This window comes from Orbicella faveolata, unplaced genomic scaffold (genome assembly GCF_042242905.1).
Source record: "Orbicella faveolata isolate gen_17 unplaced genomic scaffold, um_ofav_v1 contig_46, whole genome shotgun sequence".
Classification (NCBI taxonomy): Eukaryota; Metazoa; Cnidaria; class Anthozoa; order Scleractinia; family Merulinidae; genus Orbicella; species Orbicella faveolata.
In genome coordinates this window covers 9,556,151-9,573,667 of record NW_028301576.1, presented here as the reverse complement: position 1 = coordinate 9,573,667, position 17,517 = coordinate 9,556,151, and the positions used below count along the sequence as shown (strand labels likewise).

General features: G+C 49.2%; 2 protein-coding genes, 2 non-coding genes and 2 pseudogenes across 4 annotated transcripts; 4 read left to right on the top strand and 2 right to left on the bottom strand.

Annotated features, from left to right (window-relative positions):
• Positions 1–3,350: 3,350 nt before the first annotated feature.
• Trnah-gug (transfer RNA histidin (anticodon GUG)) lies at positions 3,351–3,422 on the bottom strand. The gene has a single exon. It is a non-coding gene; the product is annotated as a tRNA-His (tRNA).
• Positions 3,423–3,888: 466 nt separating this feature from the next.
• Trnam-cau (transfer RNA methionine (anticodon CAU)) lies at positions 3,889–3,960 on the bottom strand. The gene has a single exon. It is a non-coding gene; the product is annotated as a tRNA-Met (tRNA).
• A 1,462-nt stretch (positions 3,961–5,422) lies between these two features.
• On the top strand, positions 5,423–6,842 carry LOC149098296 (uncharacterized; annotated as a pseudogene).
• Positions 6,843–7,823: 981 nt separating this feature from the next.
• On the top strand, positions 7,824–9,138 carry LOC149098295 (uncharacterized). Its single transcript, XM_089278300.1, has one exon. It carries the CDS (start codon positions 7,947–7,949, stop codon positions 9,039–9,041), a length of 1,095 nt encoding a protein of 364 aa, XP_089134426.1. The 5' UTR covers positions 7,824–7,946; the 3' UTR covers positions 9,042–9,138.
• Positions 9,139–11,276: 2,138 nt separating this feature from the next.
• Positions 11,277–13,843, top strand: LOC149098294 (uncharacterized protein F54H12.2-like). The gene has a single exon (XM_089278298.1). It carries the CDS (start codon positions 11,535–11,537, stop codon positions 12,921–12,923), a length of 1,389 nt encoding a protein of 462 aa, XP_089134424.1. The 5' UTR covers positions 11,277–11,534; the 3' UTR covers positions 12,924–13,843.
• An 806-nt stretch (positions 13,844–14,649) lies between these two features.
• LOC149098293 (uncharacterized) lies at positions 14,650–17,127 on the top strand (annotated as a pseudogene).
• The last annotated feature ends 390 nt before the right edge of the window (positions 17,128–17,517 follow it).

The window sequence follows — 17,517 nt, the reverse complement described above, 5'->3', positions numbered from 1 at the left end:
GTATATCACAGTGACGAAAAAATACGCCGAGCACTTAATTCTGTCTCAGAATATTCTCCTGCTGCTGAATTCGAAAGAACCCTAAAGTCCTTCATTAGGGAACTCAAGAGAGAAGCCGAAACGAAAACGTACATCCACCCCGAAGCTTTTGAATTGGTTCGAAATGAACTCCACGAGGCGACACGCTCTTTCAAAGAAAGCTTCAAAGCAGTAGCAAAACATCAGAAAACTAGCGCGTCCAATGAGGAATTGAAGGAGCTCAACGAGGTATTTGCGACTTCATATGTTGCCTGCTTAATGCATCTTTCCCAGCAAGAATTTCGGAAACTCAAGGAAGGCACACAACCAGTCAGCATCATTGAGGATATCGAACAGCAACTACAACAAAATGGCCGTCAAGGAATGGTCGAAAAATGGAACCATAATATTCAAGAATTTGAAACGGCTTCCTTGGTCAAAAATCTGATCCAGAGTGGCGAAGGGGAATAGGGCAAAATGAAAATTGTACGCGCAAAGAGCATGGAAACTGCTGATCAATTTTTCTACACTCTACGTCTGGCACGAGCAGTGTCTCGTCTCGAGGATCGCTTTGAAGTCATCAAAGATTACGGTGGAATTCAGATCGAGAACCAACTGATGAAATCGTCGAGTCCATTCTTTCGAAAGCTTCAACCAAAAAACTGCACGTTCAAGTTTCCGGATTGTTGTTGTCCCGGGTTGATGCTACAAGCTGGCCGAAAAAAGTGTGTAAACTGTCAGCATGTGCACAAGTTGATAACGCAGTATGAAGACCTGGAAAACCTCGCATGCGTACTCATACTGGTTGATAAAGGTCGCATGGGAGACACATTTCCTCAAAGCTTTGACTGTCTTGATCTTCGCCTTAGCTATGACAACAGTCCGGAGTTCAAGGAGGGGACTCCTCTGTTTCTTTCGACTCTCATTCAAGAACTTGGAAGAATGTGCCGTTATGCAATGGTCCCTGCAAGCAACAATAAAGTGCAGAACATTCCATACGTGCTGGTAGGTAGGCAACTGTTCAAGAAACTTGAAACGTCGGTGAAAATGTCTCCTTCGATGAGCGCAATATCTTGTACCAGAGCTGACCGGTACATGACAAAAATTGGCAGAAATAAAGACACCACTTCCTCGTCACTCCGTTGGCTAGACCACGAAGCTCATAAGGATAGTTACGATCATCAAAATCAACTGAAGCATCGCAACAGAATCCTTTTACAAGCTGAACCTCAGATTGGAAAGACCGGAACTTATCTCTGTCTCATTAAAGATTTGCGACTGGACATTCTTGGAAAGGAAAAGGTTTATTCCAGTTCTTCTACTGCATTCGATGAGGGTGCCTTTTACTGCCACACAGATTACAATTCATCAGAAGAATTCATCGCCAGTGACAATGACCAAATGCAAGACTGGGAATTTCCTTATTGGAAGGTAATTCAGTTCTCTCCAAGCCTTCATGACAAAACAGTGGCACCAGGAAAGTACTCCATTGGAGGGCGATTCTACACTCATGAAACAGAGGAGAATCCCTACATCCTTATGAAACGAGAGGCTCAGAGTCCGACCAAGACCTCCTACTATTATGAGAAAACCGACTGTAAAGATGCAAAGCTGCGCGCTTGGCCATGGTATCATCTCGAAAACTGTGGTGAATGTGGAAGACTTCTTCAAGGCAAAGAATCCGTTGTGGAAGACTTAGTTGTTAACATCGATGGTAGACCGGTCACTGTTACATGTTCACTTCCAAGCAGCTGTCAGCCTTACCACCACCTGCTACGATATCTCAAGAGCCTCCGATCAACAAACGAGTCCTTTGCAAGCATTGATTGGGCTGCAAGAGTTGGCAATACTCCCACTTTGCCGTACTGGATTTTTCACCCATCCCACAGAGATGATCCTCGAAAGTGCACTTTGAATTACCATCACGTAATGCAAGAGGAAGGAAAGGTTGTCAATTATGTACAAGTTGTCGTCGTTCGCAGTGACAAGTTCGAAGCTTACCGATCCACATGGGGAAAGATACTTGCCATTTTCCAGTTGCCTGAAGCAATGCCTAACTGTGAACTTGGCCCGAGTGAAGGAGGAGTGGGGTATGCCAGGCTGTTTATTCAAAAGTTGGCATTCGCCCTTAACTTGGAATACGTTTTCGTCATCGACGACAATGTGGCCGTGATGTCTGAAGCAGTGCTTACCACTGATCACCAATTTGCCTCCGATGAAGCAGTTTTAAGAGATGACCGTGGTTTGATGAAAATGGAACGTTGCTCCTTTTTGAAACCCTTCACTCATCTTCAGAAAATAGCAGAAGGTAAAGACATCCCTCCACACAGCTTGGAGCCTTATCCTTTCAAGGACCCATTGGATGGGCAACAATTTCCACTGTATCGCTACACGGGCCCGGCCAAGTTGTTTAACGACAAGCAGCATGAAAGTTATGGCGTAAGTAGTATAGGACGCTTGTGTGGGCCGTAGCCAATCAGAAGGCCGTGCATATCATTAAAAAAGGCTCTCGACCAATCAGAGGGCCGGATTTGCTCATTAATATATTCATGAGTTAGGGGGTTATCAAAATATGCGTCTGCAGTGACGTCACAGGTCAGCAGTCTTTTGCATCCCAGGTCACGCGCGTGCCCAAATAAGGGCAACATGTCCAAATAAGGAGAAATATGAAATCGAGGTTGTGACGTGCATGTCCAAATAAGGCGATAGCCAATCCATGAGATCGAGGTTGTGACGTGCATGAAATCGAGGTTCGGATGGGAATAAAAGGGTTTGCGTGAGTGTCGAGTGAGTATTGTTGTTTTGAGCTAGGCGACTAGAAGATGTCTTCAGAGGAGAGCGAGACGAAGGTGGAGGTTTCTGAAGAGGAGAAGATAGAAGAACTTGCTGCGGGGGTGATGGATGCTGTTCATGACGGTATTCTTGGAAAGATAATGAAATGCGCCGTTTCTCACGCTATGGATGTCCTCCTGAAGAAAGAGGTGACGAAGCTGACGGATGAGGTGATGAGGTTCAGAAAAATGCTGTCTGAGAAGATGCTTGCTGACCAGTCCATCTCGTTTAAAGACCCTGTGTGTTTGGAGAAGTTGCCGGAGGGATTTGAGGACGGATGGGAAGCGTGGAAGAGCAGTTGGGACAACAGAGACGAGTTGGCGTACCGAGCATTTGTCAAACAAATTGTAAAAACACCACCACCAGAATCAGAGGAGTGAAAAAAAACATTTTTATTCATGCCTGTAACACTAATAAAGATCCTTTAACGAGAGAATGTACATGGTTTGTTGCGTGATTTTTTCATCGTCTCTATAGGGAATAAAAAAGAAAAAATTTAATGCCCCGACCAGGAATCGAACCTGGGTCTTTGAGGCCACAACTCAACGTCTTAACCATTAGACCATCGAAGCGCTTACCTCTTTAGGACTTGGTTTTGGGGTTGTCATCGGGAGGCAGTCCGAAATTCACGGCTTTGCAATGAGGGCAGAGTCTTTCCGAGGGTTTCAACCGCTCAGTGTGGAGGGCTTTACAGGTTCCGTGAAAGAATTGGTCGCAACAGGGTGTCAGGAAGTAGTCTCTGATACTGTGTTTGAAAGTGTATCCTTCCTTGCACCATAGACATTGAGGGTTAGGAAATCGAGACATGGAGTCTGAAAATAGAACAAAAACAACTTTTTATTGGTCATTCCACTTATTACAGGGTGGGACGTGTGCACGGTCCTATTGACCGGCGCCCTCTTTTTCTTCGGGATATCAATCAATCAATAAACGATTATTATAGTACTTTCAACCATTGTGATCAAGTAACGATGCGAACCATGATCGACGCGGAGGACAAATTACCCAACGTGTAAAAAAGAAATGTGAATTAAAAATGGGCGGGGCGAGGTTTCGATCCTCGGACCTCTGGGTTATGAGCCCAACGCGCTTCCACTGCGCCACCCTGCCTTTCTTAGAAACTGAAAAAATAATGTGAAATAAAAATCGGAGTGTGTTTTTACAAAAACTGTGTCTGTCTTTTTCTTAGTTTGGGGCCTGTCCATTAATCAGTATGGCTTCGGCGACTCCTCGTGGGTATTCGTCGATCCATTGAAAGAACTTGCAGGTACGCTTGGGACACTTGAGATAGAGCCTGTCTGGGTTGGACTGGGAGTGGGAGGTGGCTAAGACCAGGGACTTGCTGCATAGACATCGGAAACGAGCCGGGTCGATGTTCCTGTAGCAGGGGTGGGTCTGTTCTTCGACGCGTCTCAGGTAAGTGCCCACCTCTTTGACGCCACAGGTCACATAACACTTGGTGTAGAATCTGGAAGAGGGGCATCGGTAATATTCCCAGGTACCACCGTCTGGGGTTCGCACGCTTCCGTATGTCAGGGGTACCATGCAACGTGGGCAGATGGAATCTTGTGGTTTCAGTTGGTTCAGGAACTGATCGGGGTCGAATTCCTTCAATACTTGGACTTCGGTGAATTCTCCTCGGTCGTCCACTTCAGGGGGTACTTCTACGAGGTCGTCTTTCTTGAATTTGTCGAGTCCCATGGCTTCCAGGACTTGCATGGTTCGAGGAGGTGAGTCTCTGATCACGGTCATGCATCCGCCTTGAATGGCAGGTAGCTTTGAGTCTGTGAAGATAGAGATTGAGTTAGTATCCCAACAAGGTGTTTTCACGTCGCATGGTTTCTAGGATGTGGGTGGTTTTTCGCACGTTCTTGGGGGTCGGTCTTTGCCTTCGCTTGTCATGGTTACTTTTCATTTGGCTTTTGACTTCTTGGCGTTGGATCGAAAAGGCGCTCCAGGGTCGCGAGAAGCCTTTGAGAGGGACGGTGGTCCAACTGACCGAGTCCGGGGTGATTTCTTTGAAGAGGACGCGTTCGTTGAAACGGAGTCTGGCACGAGGTTTTTTTGAATAACCATCTATCTAAAGTGGATTGTAGTTGTTTACCTCCTACTTCTCTTTCCACTCTCTTGGGTAAGAGCAGTTCCAGTTTCTTTTTGGACAATTTTTTCTTTTTCCTGACGGGTTCGACGTGTGAATCCATGACGACTTCTGCTGAAAAGTGACTCGTGATGGAATGCGTTGTTCGACTTTATGGACGTTTTTGACCAATCAGTGACGTGTGGTGTGATGGGATCATGTGACGGTCTTCGTTCCGATTGGCGGGATCTGAAGTGGGCACGTGATCCGGGAAAGTACGGAGTGAAAGTGGATCCACGGCGCGGGTATAAAAGGAGCCCGTTGGACGCAGCGAGTCATTCTCGACTTGCTGTTGACGCGGTGATGACCTGTAGGATTTTGGATGAGAGAGACGTGCAAGAGATCCTTGAAGATCTTAGACAACAGTTGAATCGAGCTTCTGACGTAGTGGATACAATCGAAAAAGAAGGCGAAAGACCGTTACACGCGAGGATAATTGAATTGGAATTACGTCTTGTCTCTCCTTTGTACTATAGGCTCCAGAGGCACTTGATTGACTGGGGCGTTCGTAGTTGCTATCCTCATTTGTCGGGCTTGGAGATCACGAAGCGAGCGGATCGAGAAGGAAAGAAGTTTAACGAGTTTGTCTGAGGGTGTCGAGATGACTTACTATAGCAACTCGAACCAGATTCGGGACCTCGTGGATCAGATCGTGGATCTGAAGGTACACACTTTAAGAGATCTCGACGCCATTCCAGATGCCAAGGTGGACCTGTACATTTTTGACAATCTCTTCGAACCGTTAGGTCAAATACCCGATAGTCTGTGGTCTTTTGAGCTCTTGATGAGACGTCGTCCTGACTGGGGGTGGTACGATTTTGGAGATGATGAAGAAGAACGAACACGTGTTTTTGTTCTGTGGTGAGTGGTGTCGCGTGATGTACAGAAGTGGTAGTGGTCAATTCAAATTCGTTCATTGTCGGGATCCCATCCTGGACGCTGAGCGTGTCTGTTTGATAGCCACGAATCACCTCACGTACATGATGACCGATGCCATCCGTGATCTGTTTGAACCCTTGCGTTTCTCTCGCGACCTATCACGACGGGTGTTGGAGGCAGACGAGAGTCCCATGGTGAAGTCGTTACTGACTTTCAGCAAGGGAGATTACAGGGAAACGTGTCTGAAGTTGGAAGAGTTGATCTACGATCTCATACATCAGCGTAATCTGTGGAAGGATCGGTTTTTCTTTCGTGCCATGGACACTGATCGGGAGGACCTGTGTGGTGAGTGTAAGGAGAGTATGCGACAAGCATTCTATGTGAAGGGGGACGAGCAGGAAGCCCTGAAGTGGAGACCCGGTAAAGGGGAATGTTGTTGGAGAAATTGTAAATATTATGCCATGGATACCTACGAGGAAGACTGTGATGATGAGTATGGACGAGATCTTAAGAACATGTTGATTACTTTACAGATTCAGACTAAGTCTTTTCTTCGCCTTCTTTTTCGTGTTATCCAATCAGAGTCGATTTTTCGTAAGAACCAATCAGGCACGACGTTTTTGTACCTATAAGAAAGTGTGAATAAAGAATTGGGTTCAAATCATTATGTCTCATGCTTTGAGTTGGTTGATCTCGAGAATGTGTACGACCATAGCCGATCGATGGTGTTGGACGACCTTGTGTTCCAAGTGCACTAGTGTCTACGAGCGATACGGTCAGGGTGAACCCATCCCCGACCATTTCAGCGATTCGCCCTTGGAGGTGTTTGACTATACCGACGTCGAACCCAACGTGATGCGTTTTGTGGTTTATATCTTGTGGTTGAAACGGCAACCCGATTCATTTAAGAAGTATCTCGAGGTACGGGAGCAACGTTTCGAGTTGTGGAGACAGTGCGTGTACAAACTTTATCGACTATGAAGAAGAAAGGTCAAAAGAAGAAGCAAAAGCCGCTTTCGACCGGAAGGTTACTGGGACGGTATCGGGATCCTTCCAGACCCGGTAGTCTGGGCGGTCTGACGCGATTCGCCCAGGCCAATAAGATCTCGGTACGACGTGCTCGCGAGGTCCTGCAACGGGATTTGGGGTACACGTTGCACAAACCCAGACGTCGTCGTTTTCCCACGGTCCCGGTGGTGGTGTTCGGCATCGACGAGCAGTGGACGGCCGACCTGATCGAGGTGATCAATATTTCGAGGTACAATCGAGGGTATCGTTACCTCTTGACGGTGGTGGACGTGTTTTCCAAGCACGCCTGGGTCCAGCCCTTGAAGAGCAAGACGGGTAAAGCGGTGACGGAGGCCATGGCAAAGATCCTGAAAGGAGGTAGAAAACCCATCAATCTCCAGACGGACGACGGGAAGGAATTCTACAACAAGACGTTTCAGGATTTGATGAAGCAGAAAGGCATTCATCATTTTTCGACACGCGGGGATACGAAATCCAGTGTAGTGGAACGGTTCAATCGGACCCTGAAAGAACGTTTGTACCGGTACTTCACCGTGAAGAATACGATGACGTATGTGCCCGTGTTACAAGATCTGGTCCGAGGGTACAATCGATCGTATCATCGCAGTATCAAGATGGCTCCCGATCAAGTGACTTTAGCCAATAGCGAGGACGTGTGGGAGACTCTTTACGGAAAAAAGAAAAAAGGGAAATTGAAGAAACCGCAACTCAAAGTCGGGGATCGTGTGAGACTGAACAAGAAGTTCCGTCAGTTCAAGAAAGGGTATTTACCCGGTTGGACCGAAGAGGTGTTTGTGATACGTCGAGTGCGTCCTGGGAAGGTCACCACGTACAAGGTGGAAGAATGGGACGGCACGGCGGTCGAGGGCACGTTTTACGCGCAAGATTTGCAAAAGGTGGACGTGAAAGACGACGATCTGTTTCGCATCGACAAGATCGTCAAACGAAAAGGGGATAAAGTCTTGGTGCGATGGAAAGGTTGGCCAGTCAAGTACGACAGTTGGGTGGATAAAAAGGGACTGTACGTGACCCAAAAGCCCAAGACGAAAAAATGAAAGACTTTTACGTGCAGTTGATGAGCAATGCCAGCACGAGCGAGTTCACGGACAACAAGGCCAACAGTTTCAAGAATCGTCTGCCGTATCCGCTCCTGTTTGAATCCGACAAGGAATGGAAAGTGGGATTGGCGAGCGTGTCTTACCCGATTCCTCCGTCACGACCGCATCAAGTACCCGTCACTCAAGCGCACGACTTTGAAGACGACGACTACGTGTTCGGTATGGATTGGACCATTGAAACGTTCAGGTTGCTAGACGACGGGATTACGTGGCGTCCTTATCGATACCCCGTCACATTTTACGTCAGCGGAAAGGAACTGAACCGTGACCGACACAAAGTGACGAGTGGCAGATCTCTCATGCAATACCTCATCCATCGTTTTCACGAACGGCTGTATCATTACATGGATCATGCGGGTGAAAGTCTGCGAGCACCGAACGGGAAAAAATACTACCCCGTGTTCCGATGGGAGGGGAACGATTTGATTATCGACAACACCGACACGTTCCTCGACGAGTCCGGAGACAGACATCGTCCCAGAGTGTATTTTGGTACTAAACTGGTCAAGAAGTTGGGTTTCATTCGCGAGGAATCGTATTACTCCGTTCACTTGAACGTGAATATGATCAAGGTCTTTCCCAACGACAAAGTCCCGTCTGATTTCAAGAAAGACTGGACCAACCATGACAGCAATCGATCTCGTGAATTTTGGAATTTGAACAGCCACGGGACGTTACAGCTCAGTCCCTATTGCAACTGGCGCTTCAGTTACTTGGACGAGGAATACGCCAAGACCTACAATCGTGGAGTCGTCGTTCATCCGAACCTCCCTCCGCCTCGCAGTCCCATGTACCTGTATTCGAATGTGGGTCGTAGCACCATCACGGGGAATCGAGTCACGGATCTCTTGAGAGAAGTCCCCCACGACTCGCTCAAGACGACGTACGAACCGACTCAGATTCAATATAAACCCGTGCGCAGCAACGTCTTGGATATAGTGGAGGTGCAATTGGCCGAGAACGACGGAAGACTGGTGGACTTTACCTCGGGCGTGACGACGGTGACATTACACTTTAAGTATGAATGAGTCTGTCGACGACTTTTACGTGCAACTGATGAGCAATGCCAGCACGAGCGAGTTCCCGGACAACAAGGCCCACAGTTTCAAGAACCGTCTGCCGAACCCGTTGCAGTTGAGAGAGTCGGGATGGAAAGTGGGTATCAGCGACCTCTCGTTTCCGTCCGCGACGCGTAAGATGGACTTGAAATATTCTCTTCTGTTTGAAATCTGGTGGATCGACATGGTGAACGCCTCCATAAACCTATACAGCCGGGTCTCTTCAGCGACGCGAGAGGGCGATTTAGAGTTCACGCCGAGGACCGGTACCGAGTTAATGAACATGATACGAGATCGATACCTGCGTAGGATGAGAGATCGAACGGATGCTGACGTGACGATGTACAAGAAAGACAGTCCCAACGAATTGCTGTACACGGTCATGCATCGGGCCGAGCATGGAGAATGCGTCCTGGACAATTCGAGAACGTGCCTCAGCCTCCTGATCAACGGTAAACGCGTCTACCCGCAAATGAACATCGGCATCGAATTGGCCAAGAAGATGAAATGGGTCAAGATGGGAACCTTGCCAAACGGTCGACCGGGTTACGTCTTGGGACCTCACTTGAGGAAAGAATTTCCCAAGGAAGTCGTACCCACGGCCACGGACTTGATCATAGCTCAGAATGACGGGGACGAGACGTTTTACAAGATCGACCCCGACACCTTACATTTGAGTTGTTTCATCAATTGGGTGTTCACGGATTTGGATCGCAGTTACGAAGAGGCGTTCGGTCACGAGCGTCGTTCCTTGTTCGTGTATTCGAATGTGGGACAGAGTATGGTGACGGGAAATCAAGTCACGGACCTGTTGAAACAAGTGCGTTACGATCCGGACGTGATCGACCTTCAACCGAGACACATCCTATATCTACCGGTGCGCACGACCTTTTTGGACATTGTCGAGACGCAGGTATCTGAGAACGACGGACGACTGGTGGACTTTGCGTCGGGCGTGACCACGATCACGTTGCATTTCAAGAAAGGATGAGTAATTTTTACGTCAGCTTACCCAGTCACAGTGGTAAGAGCGAGTTCCCGGACAACAAGGCGAACCATTTCAAGATCAGGTTACCACGTCCCCTACGCCTGAATGGAGAAGGAGGGTGGAAAGTGGGAATGAGTAGCATCGCCATGCCGGATGCGCACGTGACGTTGCCTTCTTTCACCGCTTCTGAGGATAAATCCATCTTGTCCTCCTTCTCATGGAGACGCATAGAATCGAGTAGTTTCTACACGTTTGGAGAAGCTTACTTCGACACGGATGACCTCAAAGAGGTATTTTACAACGTGGACGGTGTCGGATTCATGAAATCCATGATCTCCTTTTTCACGCGACAACGCATCTTCAAGAACTCTGGACCTAAATTGGGAGCCAAATATGTCACGAATGATGGGAAGAGAAGCTACGTCAAGTTCAAGTGGGAAGGTGATGAACTGGTCACGGACAATGAAAACACCTTTCGTCCGGTCACGCATTTCCCCGCGTTCCACGTCAATGTTGAACTGGCTTTAAAAATGGGATGGCTCAAAAAGAACAGCAGTGGTTACGAACTGGGACCTAATTTGCAGTTGGAACTTTTTGACGATGTCGTTCCGGACATCAGCGTCGTCGGGGACGTCCATGACAAGGACGGATCACCTGTCTTTTGGGGTGTCATCACGGATAAAGGAGGAAATGGAGATTTTTTAAAACTCAGCATCTATTGCAATTGGCGTTTTCTGAACCTGAACAAAGCGTTCGAGGTGGTGGTGGGAAGCAGTTCGCGTTCCTTGTTCGTCTACTCGGACGTGTGTAGAAGTGGCGTGGTGGGAAATCAAGTCACGGATGTACTGAGAGAGGTCAACTTGATTAGAACAGGTGCGGGTGTTCAGTATTTCGAGCCTTACCACATTCAATATATTCCCGTGCGCAAAGACGTCATTGACATAATAGAGGTGCAAGTGGCTGAGACAACTGGAGAACTGGTGAGATTTGGACCTGGCAATACGATCGTGACGTTACACTTTAAGAAAGAATAATGATCGGCGGAACGCTGGTACGATTTCATCCCGATAAAATGAGGCAATCCGGAGACGGATTCGGCATGGCTTGGAAAGGTGTCAAGAAACGCGGACCCGGCATTCTACGAGACTTTATCACCGAGACGGCCACGGAAGGTCTGAAAGGTTTAAATTCGGGCGGCAAGGAAGGAAAGCCCAATTGGAGAGGAGGTCTCGCCGGGGTCAAGAGAGGAGCGAAACGAGCCGTGAAACGTAAAGCAACGCAAGAGATCAAACGGGCGTTGGCGAAAAAAGTGAGGAAAGACCTCTTTGGAGTATGAATCCCATTTACTCGAGGCGCGTGAGACTTATTCCGATACGACGAACGTATAAAGGCGGATCGATCTTCCCGTCCCGATCAAAACGCCCGAACTATCGTTGGGTGCAGTCGGCCCTGAGAAGGAGACGACGACGTAGACGATGACGGACCTCGTGGCTCATGCCCGGTCGGCGGGGGTTCGTAACCCTCGTCTGAACATGTTCAGTACCCCTCCCACGGATGTCAGCATGTCGTCTCGACGTTTGGTGAGAATCAACCCGTTCAATACGGGGATCAATCCCGTGACCTTCCAAGTCGATCCTCAAGAAGACTTTATCGACTTGAACGAGAGTTTCTTCGAAGTGGAATTGACTGTCAAGAAAAGTGACGCGACGAATCTGCTGACAGCGGATGTCATGGGACTCGCCAACAATCTGGCCCACACCCTCTTCAAACAGATCAATGTGAGATTGAATGGGACTCTCATCAGCCCCCAGACGGATACTTACCACCTCAAAGCCTACATCGAGACCCTGTTGAACCACGACCGAGACGACGGTGAATCGATCCTAACACCCAGCGGATGGTACAACTGTCTCGGTGTACCCGACGACGGAGATGCCGATGAATTGACAGCCAACGCGTTGGATTTTACTACTCCTCACGCTGAATATACTGCTTTAACCCAAGATCTCAAGAATTTGGTCCAGGGACGAGCCCAGTTTCTGGACGGAGAAGCCGTGACTTTGAGGTTCAAACCTTTCCTGGAAGTGTTTCATCTCAGCAAATTACTGTTACCTGGCGTGCAGATCCAGATCGACATGTACTTCAATGCCCCAGTCCTGTGGACCATCCGATGGCATGGTGCTAGTACTCTGAGACTGACTGAAGCCGACGTGAAAGTGAGATTGTTCCTGTCTCAAGTGAGAGTGACTCCCTCGGTGTACCGAGAGATCATGACCAGCCTGAAAGGAGGAAGAGTGGCCACTTACCCCACGGTGAGAGGTGAAATTCGCACTTACTCGCATCCCAACGACAATCGTCATTTCGAGTGCAGCAATCCTTTCCACAATAAATTGCCTAATCGGTTAGTGGTGTTGTTGATGAAACAAACTGCCTTCAACGGAACTGTGACGATCAATCCGTTCAATTTCGGAAAATTCAATCTGGCTTCCATCAAACAATTGGTGAGAGGTGAAGAATACCCCTACGAGACCCTGGAGCTCGATCACGATGGGGACAGTAAAGATCAGAGAGGTTACTACAGATTCCTCCAAGCCTCAGGAGCGTTGTGCAGGGGAAAAGGAAACATGGTCCGAAAAGTGGATTGGGGGGACGGCAAGAGATGCAACATGTTTGTATTTGACAACACGGCCAATGGATGTTTGGACAGTCCAGTGTTGAACCCCAAGCAAGAAGGTGAACTGCGTCTGGTGATCGATTTCGGAGCCAATCCGGGAGAAAACCTGACTATCTTGTTGTACGGCGAATTCGATAATTTGCTGGAGATCAACGAGAACCGAGTCGTCATCTACGACGTGTACCAATGAGAAGAAAAAAAAATGGAGAAAGTAGCCTTGAATAATATACAATTGGATCATTTGGCACGAACGAATCCGTCCCTACGCTGTGTCTTTTACGGCACGGTCCCTTGCGATCGGCTTCCCAGGACAGTCCCTCAAGAAGGACCGACCGCTTACATCGTGAACACGGACCCTCACGACAAACCGGGCGTGCATTGGATCGCTTTGTGGGCCGACAAGAACAAGTGCGAGATCCTGGACAGTTACGGTCTACCGTTGGACGCGTACGGAACCGCCGAACCGATCCAAGCATGGTTGGATCGTCATTTCAAGTACCAGATTCACAACGGCAAGAGTCTGCAGTCCCTGTTCAGCCAGAGTTGCGGCGGTTACGCCCTGATGTTCCTGATCGACCGAGCCGAAGGTCGGGACATGAACGAGTTCTTGAATCGTTTTAAGAAAAACGAGTTTGTGGAGAACGATCGTAAAGTAGGACACATGGTAGAACGTCTGATCGTGGACGAGTTGGCCTGGCGCAAGATTTGTAAAACCCCGTGTCACCAGGACACGAGCGGTTCCTCCCGAGGAGTGCGTCATTTGTTATAAAGTAAGCTGTTCGAAATAAAAGAGGTTCATTTTTGAAAAAGAGGATGTGTGGTAGTCATGGCTCTTCAGTTTCAAGGGCATAGACATTTGGACGACGTGATAGCCAGGTTAGAAAAACGCTATGGAAAAGCGGGCGGAAAGATGCCTCAACCCAGTGAGGCTCATTTCAAGAAAAACCAACCGCCAAAACGACAACTCAATCTGAAAATACTTCAACCCGCCAAAAGACAAGTGTCTTTTCAACCGCCGTCCGTCCTGGACACCGGTGCATTACCGGCGACGGTGACCACGCGTAGGAAACGCAAGAGAGCCGCCCCTGCCATGCCGAAGCTTTCCGAGAAGGAAGATAGGAAAAGAAGAATGAAAAAGAGGCATTGGTACGAGGACAAGTTCGGAGATTTGAGAAAATTCGCCAAGAAAAAACCTCGAAAAAAGAGATCGGCGCCTGCCAAGAAAAAAGGACGTCCCAAGAGAGCCGCTGCCAAGAGGGCCATGGCCAAGATCAGGAGTCGGGCCAAGAAAAAACCCATCTGTTTCAATCGTAAGGTCACCCTATTGGGTCTGTTGAAACGCATCCCGGCCGTCAAGACCCCATTGGCCAAGTTGTTCAGATAAAAACGGAACGTCTCGAGACCCTGTGCCATTTCATGATCATGGAACGACGCAAAGCGTTTCAATTTCACACGCCGTCGAGTTTGTTGATAGCGGGTCCGTCGGGGTGCGGCAAGACGGTGTTCACGACCAAACTGCTCTTGGAGAACGGCGACTTGTTCCAACAGACACCGAAGAGTATTCATTACTGCTACGGATCGTGGCAAGACGGTTTCCAAAAGCTCAAGAAGGGTGGAGTCAAGTTTTACGAAGGCATCCCCGACAGCGAACAGTTACCCCGATGGTTTCCTGGAGGGGGTGTGTTGGTCTTGGACGATCTGATGGACGAGGGTGGTAACGACAAGCGCGTGTTGGATCTCTTCACCAAACATTCGCATCATCGGAACATCACGGTGATTTACCTGTGTCAGGATCTATTCCCCAACGGAAAATTCGCCAAGACCATTTCCAGAAACGCGCATTACATCGCGGCCTTCAAGAACCCTCGGGATCAGTTGGGGATACGAAATTTACTTCTGCAATCGTTTCCCACGCAATGGCAGGAGGTGTTGGACACGTTTCGCAAGGTCACCGATCGACCTTACGGTTACATGCTATTGGATCTTCATCCAGCCAGTCAGGACGATCAACGTGTCCTCAGCCATGTGTTAAAAGACGAAGGATTCGTCCGATGCCATCAGTTTGCAACCCCATCATGTTGAGGAGCGAGGTCGAGTGGTTTCCGCTATTCATTCACCTGTGTAAAAACAGGCTCAAATACATCATGAACCCCCACGAGCTGGACTACCAACCGATGAGACAGGTCACGGAATGCGAGAGTTACCGTCAAGTACGGTCCATCATCAACGCATATAACGGTGAAGGTTTCGATTATTTGGTTCATAAACAACGAGAACTCGCCGAGAAGAAGATAGAAAGAGAAAGGTACATGGATAAAAATGAGCTCTTATGGTAGTGACGATTTCAACTTCTCGGCTCTGGAAGATTATTCGCCTTGGGGGACACCGGCTCGGACGAGTACTCCGATTCCGCCTGCCGCGGGTGTGGGTACGAGTCTGAACACTCCTCCTTCACCGCGATCGTCACTGGCAACACCGCCCCTGCCCAATGTCTCGCCCGTCGGAGTGGGCACCGCTGGCTCGGGTGCACCGCAGACCAACGTCACGGTGGGTGTCGGCAGTGCTGGATCGGTGTCGCGCGCCAATGTCACGGCAGGTGTCGGGGCACCCAGGATAACAATGTCCACCCCTTTGGCACACGCTGTTCGAGGAGGGAAACGACCGAGACGCGTCCCACGTCAAAACACACCAACGTCCTCCAGTGATTCCGGCAGCCGCAGACGAAGTAGCGCTAGTGGTAGCGGCGGTGGCAGAGGCAGAGGCGGAGGCGGAGGTGGAGGCGGAGGAGGTGGAGGCGGAGGAAGTGGTAGTGACTCCACTCCGCCTTCGTCGATTCGATCGGGTCGAGGAGGAGGAAGAAGGAGGCGAGGAGACCGTGTTCTCGACCAAGCCCAGATGCAGCAACAATTGGAAGAGATTTTGCGCCAACAACAACAGACGGCCGCGGGTCGTCGCATTGCGGGCATCACGACCACCAACACGATTACGACCACCTATAAAAACGGACAACGTCCTACCGTCACACGCAATTCGACCAGTGTACGTAACTGAGAACAACAACAACCATGAGAAGACGCCGTCGTCGACCGAAAAGGAGAAAGCAATGGGGCGGTGCTCTTGCGAATGCCCTGTCTGCGATGTTACCCATTGGTAAAGGGGCTGCCTTGGGATTGGCCAAAGCGTTGGGTGGTCGCGCCGTGAAAACAGGCATCCGAGCTGGAACGACCGCTGCCATTGGTGGTGTGGGAGTGGGCGTGGGTCGCGGGATCCGAAGACTCGTGAGACTTAAGAAAAGACGACCCCCTCGTCGATGAAAAACCATTCGAATCAAGATGTTGAGGAGTGAAGTCGAGTGGTTCCCCTACTTTTTGCATCTATGTCGATGCTCTCGCTCTTACTGGGATGCGACCAGCATGGATCACGAAGACATGAAACGGATCGCGGACGAGTGCGATAGTTACCGACAAGTCCAGGACATCCTGAACCAGTCTGTAGAAACCGCCTTCAAGGACGAGATCTGGGAATACAAGCAACAAGCTAAAAGGATCGAACGTCCCGACAGAAAGTCAGACTACGTTTGGCACTGGTTGGAAAAGAGTCATGAGTACTTCTGTCTGTTTATTGGATGAACCTTTCAACACCGTGGTGGATTTGGATTCCCTGAAACGTTTGGACGTCTTGTACGCTTTCTACCACAAGTATTGGTGGTGTCGAAGGCAGATGTTCGGTTACTACAAGTTGTGTAACGCCATTCTCAACGGACTGGCCTTACTGACGGTGGCCGTGAGTATCGTCTTGGGATCCGTGTGGAAAGATGGGTACACGGTGGTAGGATTGACGGCTTTCGCCACCTTACTGAAAGGATGGAACGATTTCAAGAAGTATTCGTTCAAGATGGACATGGCCCAATTCGCTTACACGACGTACGAAAAGACGCTGACAGAACTCAGGAACTACGCTCTGGGTGGCGTGGAGGAATTGGATGGGTTTTTGACCAAGATGCAAACGTTGGACGACGTGGTGACGGATTTTACATCTCCCACGTACGACCGATACGTTCGAGACTACGCCCTACGATTTAGGCACGTGCCGCTATAAAAAATGACATCGCGGCCAACCTCTTCATTCAGAACCAACATGCCCAAGAGGTCGAGGAGAAAGAAAGCGTCTTCGAGAAGGCGTAAAACCGCTAAAACCACTAAAAGAAGACGGTACCAAAGGGGAGAAGGGATCGGCACTGTGGTGGCGGGTTTACCCAAGGCGGCTTGGGGTATCACCAAAGGCATCGGAAGCCTGAGAGAAAGACAAGAACGGGCGCATACCAAAAGGATGCAGGAACGAATGAGACGAGGTGAAAAAATTCCACACAAGGGCGAAGAGTTCCGATGCTCCATCATGTGAAAATAAAAGGACGAGACTAGCCGACGTACACCTCACTCGTCACCATGACAGCCCGAAGGAGGAGGAGGAGACGAAGAAGGAGACAGAAAGGGGGTGATTTGGCGAGTATGATGAGAGCCGCGGGTATGGGTGCTCTGGCTGGACCCTTCGGTTTAATGGACAAACATATCCATAAGAACAGGGGAAAGATCGAAAGAGTCTTACGCAGGATACCCTTTCAAACGGCCTTCAGGCGTCGAGGAAAGCGATAAAAGGAGTACGTCAATCCACTCGTGTGCATAAGTCCACGATGAAGCGGTTACGACGACAACGTCCTTTCCTGACGCGCGTCCTGAAAGAAGCCAATCGGAACAAACGTCAACGGATGTTACAAATCGCCGACA